The sequence below is a fragment of the Idiotropiscis lumnitzeri genome, chromosome 21 (assembly GCF_059441095.1).
Source record: "Idiotropiscis lumnitzeri isolate Australia: NSW breed Sydney's pygmy pipehorse chromosome 21, RoL_Ilum_1.0, whole genome shotgun sequence".
In the NCBI taxonomy this organism is placed as follows: domain Eukaryota; kingdom Metazoa; phylum Chordata; class Actinopteri; order Syngnathiformes; family Syngnathidae; genus Idiotropiscis; species Idiotropiscis lumnitzeri.
Window position 1 is genome coordinate 10,785,234 of NC_142411.1, and position 12,285 is coordinate 10,797,518.

Below are 12,285 nucleotides of genomic sequence, written 5' to 3' on the forward strand. Positions count from 1 at the left end.
AAGCAAACCCAAAAGCAAACATTTAGGATGTCTTACCGCTGCTCTCATCTGCTGCCCCATCAAGCTGGGGGATGGACAAGTTAGCAAATAACGAATTATTAGCGCTCCACTCCATGTCATCGTCAGAGGAATCCTGATGTGCGTCACTGAAGCTGTCCTGAGCCTCCTTGACACCAGATCTGCATATACCACAACTACAGGTTAAGCCCTGCAGACATGCTGTGGACAAACATCATGTATTGCAGCTCAATGAAACAAGGAATAGTGCCACTGCAAAAACCGACCTTGGTAAAGAAGTGCTTTCTAGGGGCTCGCTGTCCCATCGTTGTGACATTGTTATACTGAGCTGTGCCTCTTCCTTGTCTAACTCAGGCCGTGCCTCCTCATCGTCACTGTTGTAGTGACAGCTTTTGGTACCTGGAAGGGACTGGGACTGTGAACTGTGCAGACGCGGAGTCCTGGAGTCATCCGCCAAGCCTGCCAGCAAATCAATCATGGCACGGTCTTGGCTACTGTCTGCATGGACAGGAAAAAGAAAATTACATTAATTATCTTCAAGAAACTTGTTTCATAAAGATGTGCTGTGCATAGTATTTGAAATTTGAGGAAACAGCTTGAAGTGACAGAGTACTAAGATAATAGAATTTATTGTGTTTCAGAGATGTGGAAGGAAATTTGGTCAAATCAAATGAGCAATCAATAATGCAAATAGCAGAATATAGGATGTTATACGAACCTATGAGATGCTTTAATCTTTTCAGTAGTCTTTTTTGTAGTTGTTCATCTTGTGCAAATGTAATTACGGCCTCCACTAATACAGTACAATTAAAGCAATGCTAAACATAGATGGATGAAAAAGATTTTGTCGCAACTATATTGTACCATCTGCTTCAGTTCCCTTTCAAAACATTGGCCCGGAAAGCAAGATCTTTGGAAAACCTTCTTGAAATTAGGATCGGGACAAGACTCAAGAAGGTTTAAGTTTAGCATGACGACAACGTTTACGAGAAAAAAAACAAACTTGCGTACCTAATAAAGGTGAGTGGTTGGACGTCTGAGAGGGCTGGAGAAAGCTCTGACTATTCTCCAGGAGACATAAAATGGCCTCCTCATCAACAACAGCTTCCTCTGGGAGTTTGCCTCTACTGCTCGCAAATTCTAGAGAAACAGATGAAAGTCACAATTAGCATCCCAGAAGAAAGCAACAATACAAAGCAAGGAGAGCTGCAACCTCTCGGTGCACTATGACCGTATGAGGTCAGTGAGATCTAAATTGGGTAAAAAAAAAAATGGGAATTACAAAACAAAATATCAAATGTGGGAGTGAGTTCAACACTTATGTCTCGAAATGTATCATGTTGTATTCACGTTTGAGTGAATGGGAATGGTCTTATAATCAGTTTGAGAAGAATCCGCAATAGCTGGTTAACACACTGTCACATTTAAGCACTTTCACAATGTACTTCCATTGTACATAAGGCTCTTTAAAAATACAAAAACATTTCATTTTTAAGCAAGGGTCATTCATCTTGACCTGGCTCAGAGTCCCTGTGGACCTCCACAGCTGAAGCAGGTGTACACTGCACTTCCTCTGGTGTCAAATGAAGAGTCGAATGGATGGTGAGATCACTGAAAGCCTCTCGATCACTGACGGGGGATGCCGGTGTCCTGAATAGAAAGGGAATATTTAATTAGTAGCCGACACAGGTCTAGAGAGCAAGCCATGCACGTCTTGTGCTTTGTGTTTGAGACGTAATACGAAGGGAAAACGTTCATCCAGACTGCCTACCAACTCACCACAGAGTGACTGTCAAATATTGAAATGCAGACTATACAACAACCTTTTCCATTTAGTCATAGGCATGCTCGTAGCAAGGTTAGTAACATATTTTGACTTTGTAGATTCAGGGAAATTAATCATTTAAAAAGACGAAATTCAACATCAAGTTGCTTCTCCAGTGTGTGCATGACAATGAAAACTAAATGAGATTTTACTTCAGCCTCATTGTCATTCCAAGTGCTGGCAAGCCTCACGAGGAAAGGGCTAGAGAGAGTGAGTGTGTGTGCCGCTGTCTGGCTGCCTCTTAATTAGTCTGCTTAATGACTTTACAAAGTGTCAAGGGAGGAAGTCTGCCAGGTGTCAAGAGATTACTGCAGTGATTAACATGCCCTGCTATCTAGCCACACCCCTTTATGATGTTTTACTATACGGGTATGGACCACACAGCTGAGTAAATGACAGCTTGAAACTGAAGATGCACCCAACAACCATACAAGTTGGGGTCGGTTATTCAATGATTAATTTTCTACCGTTTGTCCTGCTATGGACACGGATGACTAATAAGCCTATCTCAGGTTTCTTTGTGCAACAAGTGAGACAGATTGCCAGTCGTAAGTTGGGAGGTTAGATGGATATAATCATGTATTTAGGGGTGCCTAACTACTGTTATCCAATGACGTGTCACAGAGTCTGCTGAGGTTTTGAGCCGAAGAAGATGCATGAAAGAGAAAGGTGCAACATACACATCAAACTCATTGTCCTTCAGAATCTCCTTGAATCTTTTCATGAAGATTTGCTCGCTCTCGGTTGAAGTGACAAATGCACGGTCTGGAAAATATAGGCAAAAACAACTTCAAAGGATTGTCTGTGTTTCCAGAGTTCACGTTATTAATCAGACAAATCAAATTTTGTCAAATGCTGGAACACTGACAAATTAATCAAGTTTAGCAAATATTTTTTCTGTTGACAATTTGCTCATGTTATGGTGTGCAAAATGAATTGTGATAAAATACAAAATAACAAAATAAAGCTCATCAAGAAACCCGTTTTATTTATTACTTTTCTGCTGACAAATTGCTGACCTTGCGACTCGGGGGTTTCAATCTGAGAGTCCTTGTTCTTTTCTCTCCTCCGCTGCTTCTCATCCTCCCAGATTGCTTGTAAACCGGGGTTCCTTCCAATTTGATCTGAGCAAATGACAGCACACAATGAATGGAAGGAACAAAAAATACAAACTTCAACCCCAAGCAAAACATTTCGTTTTTTCATAGAAAAGGCAGCACAGCCTTTCTATGAGGCGATCACATGTTCTCCTTGCGATTGCACGACTTCAGAAGACTCAATTCTGAGATTTCCAGCAGCAGATGATGACCAAAACGACAATGTAGTGGTGCTCCAATAAATCAGCCACCGATTGTGATATACATTTTTAAATAATAAATGACCACTAGATCCTTGAACCGTAGGAAAGAGGCAATTTAAAAGACAAAAAGCACATTTGATTTTCCAGAGAATCCTTACTGTCAATCTCAAGACGGTTAAGGACATCTACTGCAACAGCATCAACTTCCAGCTCGCAGGTGCTCTCCCTCTCCACCTCATCCAGGACGAGGGAGCTGCAGAAAAACAGACCGTAAATAAGATCCTGGTCTCAAATAGAAAAAATAAATGTGTAAATGTGTGTTTTTGGGTCTTTTTTGGGACTAAATGTGCAATGCAATTGACAGACGGCCAATCCAGAGTGTACCCTGCCTCGCACAAAAAAGTTCGCTGGGACATATAAACTCAGCTCAAACAAATGAGATTGGAGTGAACAATTACAGTTCAAAGGACAGTTAAAGTTGAATTTAAAAAATGACAAGCTCAAAAGTTTGAAAAATATTGACTCATCCGCAAAATTGTTTATATATTCTTTTAAATAATGTTTTTTAAAACTCTGTGGTGGTTCCAAAACACAACCTAAATCACTCAGAGACTTATTTCACAAGCAGACGCATGTTAGGTAGGGAGGACTCACCACGGAATGGCATTCTCCTCCCAGCGGACAAAGGTGCCCCCAAGGGCGCTGTCGTTGAGTTTGGATGTACACGGGCTCTTCCAGGGACTGTTGCTGGAATGAGTGAGGGGTGTCTGCTGGTCTGAGTCTGCTGGCACAGCCTCTGAAAGTTTAGTACGTTTGACAACAACTTCAACAAATAATCACGTTTGCATTCATCGTAAAGCGAATGTAATCAGTCTAGCCACTTTCATCATTCTTTCACTTGAGCGCATATTGAGAACAGCGGCTTTGGAATTTGGAGGCAAAGTATTTTTTATGATTGTTGTGTCTATTGTGGAAATATTGTGGCTCTTTGTTGCAAGGCATATTGGAAGTCTTCACTGGAAGTCAATCATTGCGTCAGAGTTAGGATGGGGTTGAACACTACTTCCGTCAAGGATAAGTCAAGCATGATATATTTTTTTTTTTAATAACTTCATTGAGGTGAAAAGTCTCATTCTCTACCATAGTTTGTTGTAGGCGCTCATTAAAATGGCCACCAAGAGAAGACTTGTGACCGAAAATGTCGGCTCAATAATTCCATGTTTGGCTTCCTGCAAAATCCGTATTTTCAGAGAACATTCCGATAAAACGATTTTACAACAGATACTGAAGATTTTCAAAAGGCCTGTGGCAAGAGGCAATAACATAGGTAAGGTAATGTACCCATGGAAAATTAGGCCAAGAAAGCCTGATATACAGAAATCAAAAGCACAGACCTTGGACTAGGCTTACAGTAATTGCTATCGGAAAATCAGTGAGCGAATAGCAATGTCCTTGGATATTAATAGATGAAAGAAGGGTCGGAATGGCTCAAGAAAATGTAATAAATGATTAAAAAAAATAAGCACAGGCAAAAAAAAAAAAAGAGAACCTGATCTGCTGAGATGATAGCATGTGAACAGGGGTTTTCCATGTCCAGTTTAAATTGATGCCATCTGTGTGTTAATCAGGCCCAGATTTGGATGCACAAATGCAGTTTGGCAATTTACAGCTTCTGACCATGCATACACGCACGCGCGCACACACACTCTGACTTTGGTTCCCTACCTTTGGTTTTGCGCCCACGGAACTTAACCGCTGCAAGGGTAAGCAGGTTCATGCCATATAGGTTGTAGTCGATAAAAAGCTGCAGCAGGTATGGGATGTGGCCCTCGTGGGGCTGGTAAATCTTGTTCATCACTGCTCCACTCTGCAACAGCTCACACACCCTGCCAAAAACGGAATGTTCCAAAATTTACTGAATAAACTAGAGCACTGGTTTTGTCACAGAGATAATGCTCTTCATTTGCGTTTATAAACTGTAGTCTAGATTACAAACCGTCGATCTTCATTATTTACACCACTTAATATACAATCAGTGACAAGCTGCTGCAAGGTTTCTGGTCCGATACATGCACATAATTCCCAACCCTTATGAACGACATCCGCCTTTCAAGCTTACCTCTTGACCATCTGAGGATTGTACAAATAGATTTTCATAAAGTGCTTCTCCTTGGAATGGTAACCATAGAAAGGCCTGGAAGACATCATAATCCAATTGGTTTATAAGAATCTGCAGCATTTACAGATTAAAGTTCTATTTGGGACGATGAAAGAAACAATTGGGTACTTACATGCCAGAAACCAGAACCACCTTGAAGACGTGCTGGACATTGGAAGCAGGGTTTCCCATAGCAACATTGAGGGCTCTGTCAATGCTGAAGGCCACCAGACGCAGGTGGAGCTCGGGTTCCTGTCCATGACCATCGTATGGAATATAAATGTATGGGAACACTCCATGAAGGTGGAGACATGTCTTCTGACCTGCACCGTAAAGAAATGATCAACATCAGATGATTAGCATCAAGCATGAAATTAAACAGGCAGTCACCAATAGCATTATATACACATAAAAAAAAAAAAGTGCCGGTATAAAAAAATATTTTATTTTGCGTCTCTTTGAATCTCATAGTTGATACTTTGATACTGTTATATAATTTCATGTGTCTACTGGTAGATGTGATGCACAACAACTAATGGCTGAAAGGGGTTTGGAGAAAGGTCAGGCTGTCTTTAAATTTGAGTAAGGTTGTGAAGACTCATGATTGCACTGGCCATGCTCAATCTGCAAGGATTAGCAAATTCCCTAATTTACTGGATCATATTTTTAAAACTAATCCCAGAGTCCATGAAGCAAGTGTTTAATTAAACAATAAAAATATGACAATCTAATGCAGGAGTTAAATGCAGGGCTTCAGTTATTCACTATTTTAGTATTCAAGCCACCAATTGAAAATTCTATCTAATAATCAATCATTTGGATAAACCACATTTTAGCTTGATTAAATAGCAATTATGAATACAAAAGAGAAAATACATTTACAATACAAACATTTCACTTGACAAATGACAAATTGGTTCTCCTTTTTACATAATCAACATTTTTTATTACTTAAATTCACATTATGCAGAGCAGAAAACTGTACAGAGGGGCTTGCAAAAGTACAAACAACACCAAGTGGGACAACATTGTGAATTGGAGCGAAAGTCATACGATAATTTAAACTTCTTAAGTTCTAAAATAAAAAAAAATAAAAAAATAATAATAAAAAAAAAAAACACTGAAAAGAGGGGGGTGTAGCTAACTCACTCCAGAAAGTCCCTGAGGATTTCTGAATGATCCAATGTTGACCTAAAGACAGACGATGATAAATAGAGTCCACCTGTGTGTAATCAATCTCCGTATGAATGCACCTACTCTGTGATAGTCTCGAAGGTTTGTTTAAAGCTCAAATGGCATCATGAAGACCAAGGAACACACCAGGCAGGTTTTGAGATACCGTTTTGTTGTTTAAGTTTAAAGCAGGATTAAGATTTACAAATATTTCACACGCTTTGAACGTCTCAATAGAACTGTCACTATTGAATCATTTTATAATTGATTCTCCAAAGGTTTCTTCCATCCAAAAAAAAAAATGCGTGATTGTATTCGCAAATAAATTGTATTGTAATTATTATTCTTTTTTTAATTATTATTATTTTCATGGGCCCTGGCTTGTGGTAATATGTTAATTGCTAAATAATGAGCGTTAACTGCATCAGCCGTATGAAGTGTGGTGAACCGTAAAATGTTGATTGACGTATTGTGGATGACTATTTGACGCTTTTGCTATTGCTAGTCTGATGCAATACTGGATGCGGATACTTAAAATATTACCATGATATTGCAGTATATTTAGGTGTTTTTGCAGACAAAAATCTTAGTTAATCACTTATCATAGACCAAAATCTAAAGGCACATGGGTATTTCTATATTCATTAATGATTATGGAGAGGAAAATAGTCTGCCGCAACACAGAATTTAAATGCAAGTATAAAACTTTCATTATCATAACATAGAAACCAATTGGCGGTTCATTATCAACTGGACAATTTGTTTTCTGTATTGTCAACCAAGCAGGAAAAAAAAGACATTTTATATTTTTATCCAAATACCCTATAGAACACCTGTTCGCAGATCAAATTTTGAATTTGTTGTTTTGGGTGCAAAATGCAAAATTTTGAAATGCAAATCTGCTTACATCTATTTTTTTTTTTTTGTATGGTGAGTGGCTCAGTGAAACACCTTGCCAAAACACAAAATTTGATTCAGCCATGTTTCCACCAAGCGATATCTATGGTGCAGGAGCATCAGCAAGGTCTCTGAGTTGATTAAGTGAATTGAAGAAGTGACGTCAGGTGCTACAGAGAGAAGGAGAGTTATGGGGTTGGGAATATGACTCCCTCACAAACATCGCTGCGGAGTCATCTGGGGTGAGCTGTGTTGCAGATGCCGCACTATTGATCCTACTCCTGCGGCATAGCATGGTCAGAGGTATATTATGCTCTTTTTGGTTTCACAGCTCCAAAATTCAAACAATATGCTTCACATAGGGAGGCGCAAAGCAAATGTTTCAACTCACAATTCTGGTGTAGCTGGTAGACATTTAAGACTACAGGAGGCAGCGCTGAGCAGCAGCTAGACTCTTTTCCAGACTTGTCTATACATGTTCGCCTCCTCATCACTTCCTAAGGTGACTCAATCGATATCTATATCTGACTAATCAGACTGCAGTCAAACAACACACATCCATAAATAGCGGTGTTTACACTTTAAACGACCGGCATGCACAGATGCCCAAATGGCATAAAAATAACTCCACACCACGGTAAGAGTAAAACTATCAAAATGTTCCGTAACTGTTTAGTTAGCCAAAGCATACACGTTCGCCAATTGATTTGAATGAGGGTAACTTCGCAACATAGCTCCACTGTTGCCAGCCAGCATTTATTTTGTTATTCGATGATCAACACTTCTCTAATGTAGAATATTTTGTCCAGATTTAGTTGTCCATTAACACTGTCATTTAGGATGATTTCTGTTTTAATTTTTAATGCATTCATTCTTGTTATTTAGCCAGACACTGCTGTATATTTCACACCAATCAATTATTTCAGCCAACAAGAAACACCATCATATCCGTCTACTCTCTCTTCTGGCTCTGACTAACATCAATTTTTCTTCGGGATCCCTTATATGCTACATTTGTATTCTACTCTTTTGTTTTTTATGGCTGTTCTACAATTGTGACTACTGCTGCTGTGGCAATCCAATTTCTCTCAAGGGATGAATGAAGTATCATTGACGGCAAGCTTGCATTGACGCGATCTAGCCGATCTGCACATTTTAAGCTGTACTCCCATCAGCCGACATCCGATATGTATTGGATTTCTATCCATATTTGGAAACAGGCTCATTTTAAACTCAATATATCCAATTCCTTGTGTTTTCTTTCTACTTACGCTGGCATGACAAATCTGAATTGTCCCACTCGTGACTTTTTTATGCTTATCTACATTACAAATATTAGCTTTCGACATCGGTGACAAGAAACAATGTACATTTTCCCCCAAATCGTTCAACGTAGCCTACATTTCACTATACAGACAGGGAAGAAATGTGTTTGCCCTGAAGGTGCCACCAGTCAACCCATCCACTGCGACAGTTCCAATGACTTAAAAGCAACAAGTGTGTGGTTGTAGTCATCCAAGCGAGGCTAATTTTAAATACATCGTGGCCAACGTGAGTGCGGGACAGCTCTCATATTACAATGATGAGACCAGCCAGGCAGCACAAAGCCTTTGACAAACCCAACAAGAAAAGGATAAACAGTAATCATTTTCCCCCCCCTGTACAATACAAAAGACCGCCTGTCGATAGAGCAAAAAGAGACACCAGAGGCCAGCGCCAACCCTTAAATTCACACGCGAGGATTTAATCCTAGCCTACACTACTCAAATAACTCCTGGAGAAGCTGGATGGGAGGGGAATATACAAGAACGCTAAACTTTATTACACTGGCCTGTGTGCATGCGTGCATGTTCTCTTTGTGTCTGGCTGCTTGGAACAGCGACAGATGAATCCCCACTCGAACAGTTAGTTCATTTTTGCTTTTCTGGAATACACTTAGCAGAGCGGTTAGGAGTTGTAAAGCACACAAAGATCGGTTGATAAACAGGGTTCTAATGACAATTGATTTGGGGTGTGACTGTGAGAAATAACGCATTCTTAGATGTCTCACAACTTCTCGTGTACGTAATTTTGTTGATTTCTGAGTGCACACATGACACAGCAATGCACCACTTTGGCAAGTTCTTGTGAAATGCTGAGTGGGAAAAAAACAGTAATTTGTGTTCATTGCGTTTTGTTTCTTTTTATTGGTTTCTACAGGTCACAATGCATCCGGGCTGAAACGCAGTTTGCACTAGTGACTTGGCTGGAAAAAGAGGAGCTAATTTACAAAAACACAATTTTGCATATGACAGGAATGCACCTGGTGGGAGGCATTACAGAATCCCTTTGGTTGAACATTTTACAGAGCACATAAAAGCAATATACTTTACAAAAGCATTTCCCCCCATTTAACTCATTTCCTGCCAGCCCAGGTGAAATGTATGCACTTTTTGGGCTTCTATGTACGTCAATGAGTTGATCAACATGTTGGAAACTATTGACTAGAGCTATGTGATTACGAACCGTAAATATTTTAATGGGTCACCTTGCCTCACCTGTAAAATTCAAGTTTTGTTTGTATAATGCATGCATTTTGACAAAAGGGACTATTTCTTCTTGTGAGAGTCTAATTCCACACTAAAGAAAGGCACAGGACACAGTGACAAACAGAAACCTGGTAAAATATCAAGAAACAACCACAGAGGACAAACCTTAACACCAAAATGACAGAGGACATCACACGGAGGAAAGTGTGAGTGCACAGAATAGCTACAAACGTCCTGTGCTGTTTTCTTGAAGAAAGACATGCAGATGGTGGGGAATTTCTAGCTTCGCAATTGTTAACATCCAAGTTAACGATAACAAGTACAGTGTTTCCATAATCCGGTATTAGCACTCATAGACATGCAGTTCATTCGAGAATCCGCTCCTTGACTGTCTTTATATCTTTACTGCAGGATATTCAAATTGCATGAACTTGATTACAGTAAAAAAAAATAAAATAAATAAAAATAATAAGTTGACGAGCACTTTCAACATCCCGAAGGAGGTGACCGGTGGGATCTCCGTGGATTACTGCCGGGTCTGGCACACTCTTTAAGCGGTGGAGGTCATGTAAACAAAAGTGGGACGACACAGCTAAGCTAGCTACGCAAGTCGGCGTCAATCCTCGGCAGGTGATTTGGAACATGAACAAGTGAGAAATCGCGATGTTCGGAAAAGTTGCATTTTCTTAATCACTTAAACCTGGCTGCCTGCTGGGGTGTGTGTGTGTGTGTGGGGGGGGGGGGGGGGGGGGGTGTGCAAAGGTCACTTTGAAGTACCGTATTTTCTCGGCCATAAGACGCGCTGCATCAAAGGGCGCAGCATCAGTTGTGGGTAGTATTTCTGTATTTAACACATACACTGGGCATACCGCATTGGGAGGAGGAGGCTCGCTCGCGCGGGTTAGCTCTCATTTAGAGAACAGCTGCGTTGTCAAGGGGAGATAACAACACAGCTAATCAACAATGTCAGGGGAGGCATGTCACTAGTCACCACACTCCTTAGAGTCACGGTTTTAAATCAAAACCAAAACCATCACTGAACAGCAAACAGCCAAATAATGAAACAAAGAAATACAATTAACACAAAACATGCATCTCTCATATCCCCCAAATAAATAAAAATACCACAAAAAGAGTACTGTAATGCATTCTGGGAGCCTATCGCCCTCAGCCAATCAGATGGCTTGTTAGAGAGATGGGAGTGATGTGCTTTGGGCAGAGTGTTTTTTTTTTTTTTTTGCAGTCTATTGTCTAAACCTGTGATGTTTCTTGCTTGCACTAACAGGAATGATAAGACAGACTATGACGTCGTGGACAGCTGCCCTTTTTGTCCAACTTTCTGACGCATGTACATACTGGTATGTTCTAAGTGACTGTCTCAAACCATCACCAAAAGGGGTGTTCATAGAATTAATTTTTCACTGTCAAGTCTGCACACTGTAGTCTCAGACTTTGACAGTAGAGTGTGCTAACATGCACACTGAAATGTTCTAAGGGGGATCAGACCTGCTGCTTGAAAGCATGAAAAAATAGCATGTGTACAGATCCATGGGTCTCAGGCTATACACAAGGCATGTGGCATTACAGGGCGCCTCGTCTGTTTTAGGGAATCTTTGGGACTTTAGTGTGTGCCTTATGGTTGTGAAAATACGGTAAATAATTCTGTGAATGATTTGTTCTTTGAAGCATTAATATTAAATATACAGTAAAACACTCCCGTGTGCAGTCCTGCAGCAATGTTCCTCAGAATTTTAAAGAGTGAAAATAAATTAAGGAAGTGGATTTCTGCAAATTGGCATATTTAGCAACTTGAGAGCACCTACAACAAAGTAAAAAAAAGTTGAATCCGCCCGTTTACAACCAGTACAAAAACAGTAGAGAGCCCTGCTTTGATTTAATTTGCATTTATTTTATTCAAGTGCAGAACATTCTCATGTTTGAGATTGAATTTATGTAACCAAAATGTTTGGAATAAATGGGTCATATTTTCCTCATACCTACCATTGCTGACTATTGTTATTGGGTTTAATAGCACAACTTGATTAAATCTCTCCTAACAATTCATGATAAAAAAAAAAATTAAAGCATGTACCATTTCAGCTGATATCGCATCGGACGATTTGGGTATCGGACATCACTGTAGGCCGCAATATCGGTATCGTATCAGAAGAGGAAAAAACTGCATTGTGACACCTCTACTTATGCCCGCCCACCGAGATGGCTAAAAAAACGTGTGTCTTTGGATGCTTAATTCATATTCTAAAAAAAACAATATAAATCAGAACGCCATGTTTAGACTAGAAGGGGCATATAGAACATAGTAAAGAAAGATTTTGATGTGACTTCCCCTTTAATTGGCAGAGAGAACAGATTGAGGAAAAAATAT

At 39.9% G+C, this 12,285-nt stretch overlaps 1 protein-coding gene across 4 annotated transcripts in view; it reads right to left on the reverse strand.

The window, feature by feature from the left end:
• rev3l (REV3 like, DNA directed polymerase zeta catalytic subunit) overlaps nucleotides 1-12,285 on the reverse strand; it is a 37,141-nt gene that overhangs the window by 16,444 nt on the left and 8,412 nt on the right. For 2 of the 4 annotated variants that reach the window (XM_088285630.1, XM_088285629.1), the window contains exons 2-12: nucleotides 5,435-5,624; nucleotides 5,263-5,337; nucleotides 4,869-5,029; nucleotides 3,798-3,939; nucleotides 3,302-3,396; nucleotides 2,863-2,967; nucleotides 2,524-2,608; nucleotides 1,535-1,668; nucleotides 1,030-1,158; nucleotides 285-516; nucleotides 37-179 (exon numbers count right to left, since the gene is read on the reverse strand). In XM_088285630.1, the coding sequence (XP_088141756.1) occupies nucleotides 37-179; nucleotides 285-516; nucleotides 1,030-1,158; nucleotides 1,535-1,668; nucleotides 2,524-2,608; nucleotides 2,863-2,967; nucleotides 3,302-3,396; nucleotides 3,798-3,939; nucleotides 4,869-5,029; nucleotides 5,263-5,337; nucleotides 5,435-5,624 (1,491 nt within the window). The remainder of the gene's footprint in view (nucleotides 1-36; nucleotides 180-284; nucleotides 517-1,029; nucleotides 1,159-1,534; nucleotides 1,669-2,523; nucleotides 2,609-2,862; nucleotides 2,968-3,301; nucleotides 3,397-3,797; nucleotides 3,940-4,868; nucleotides 5,030-5,262; nucleotides 5,338-5,434; nucleotides 5,625-12,285) is intronic. The other 2 variants (XM_088285632.1, XM_088285631.1) reach the window with 2 other exon arrangements.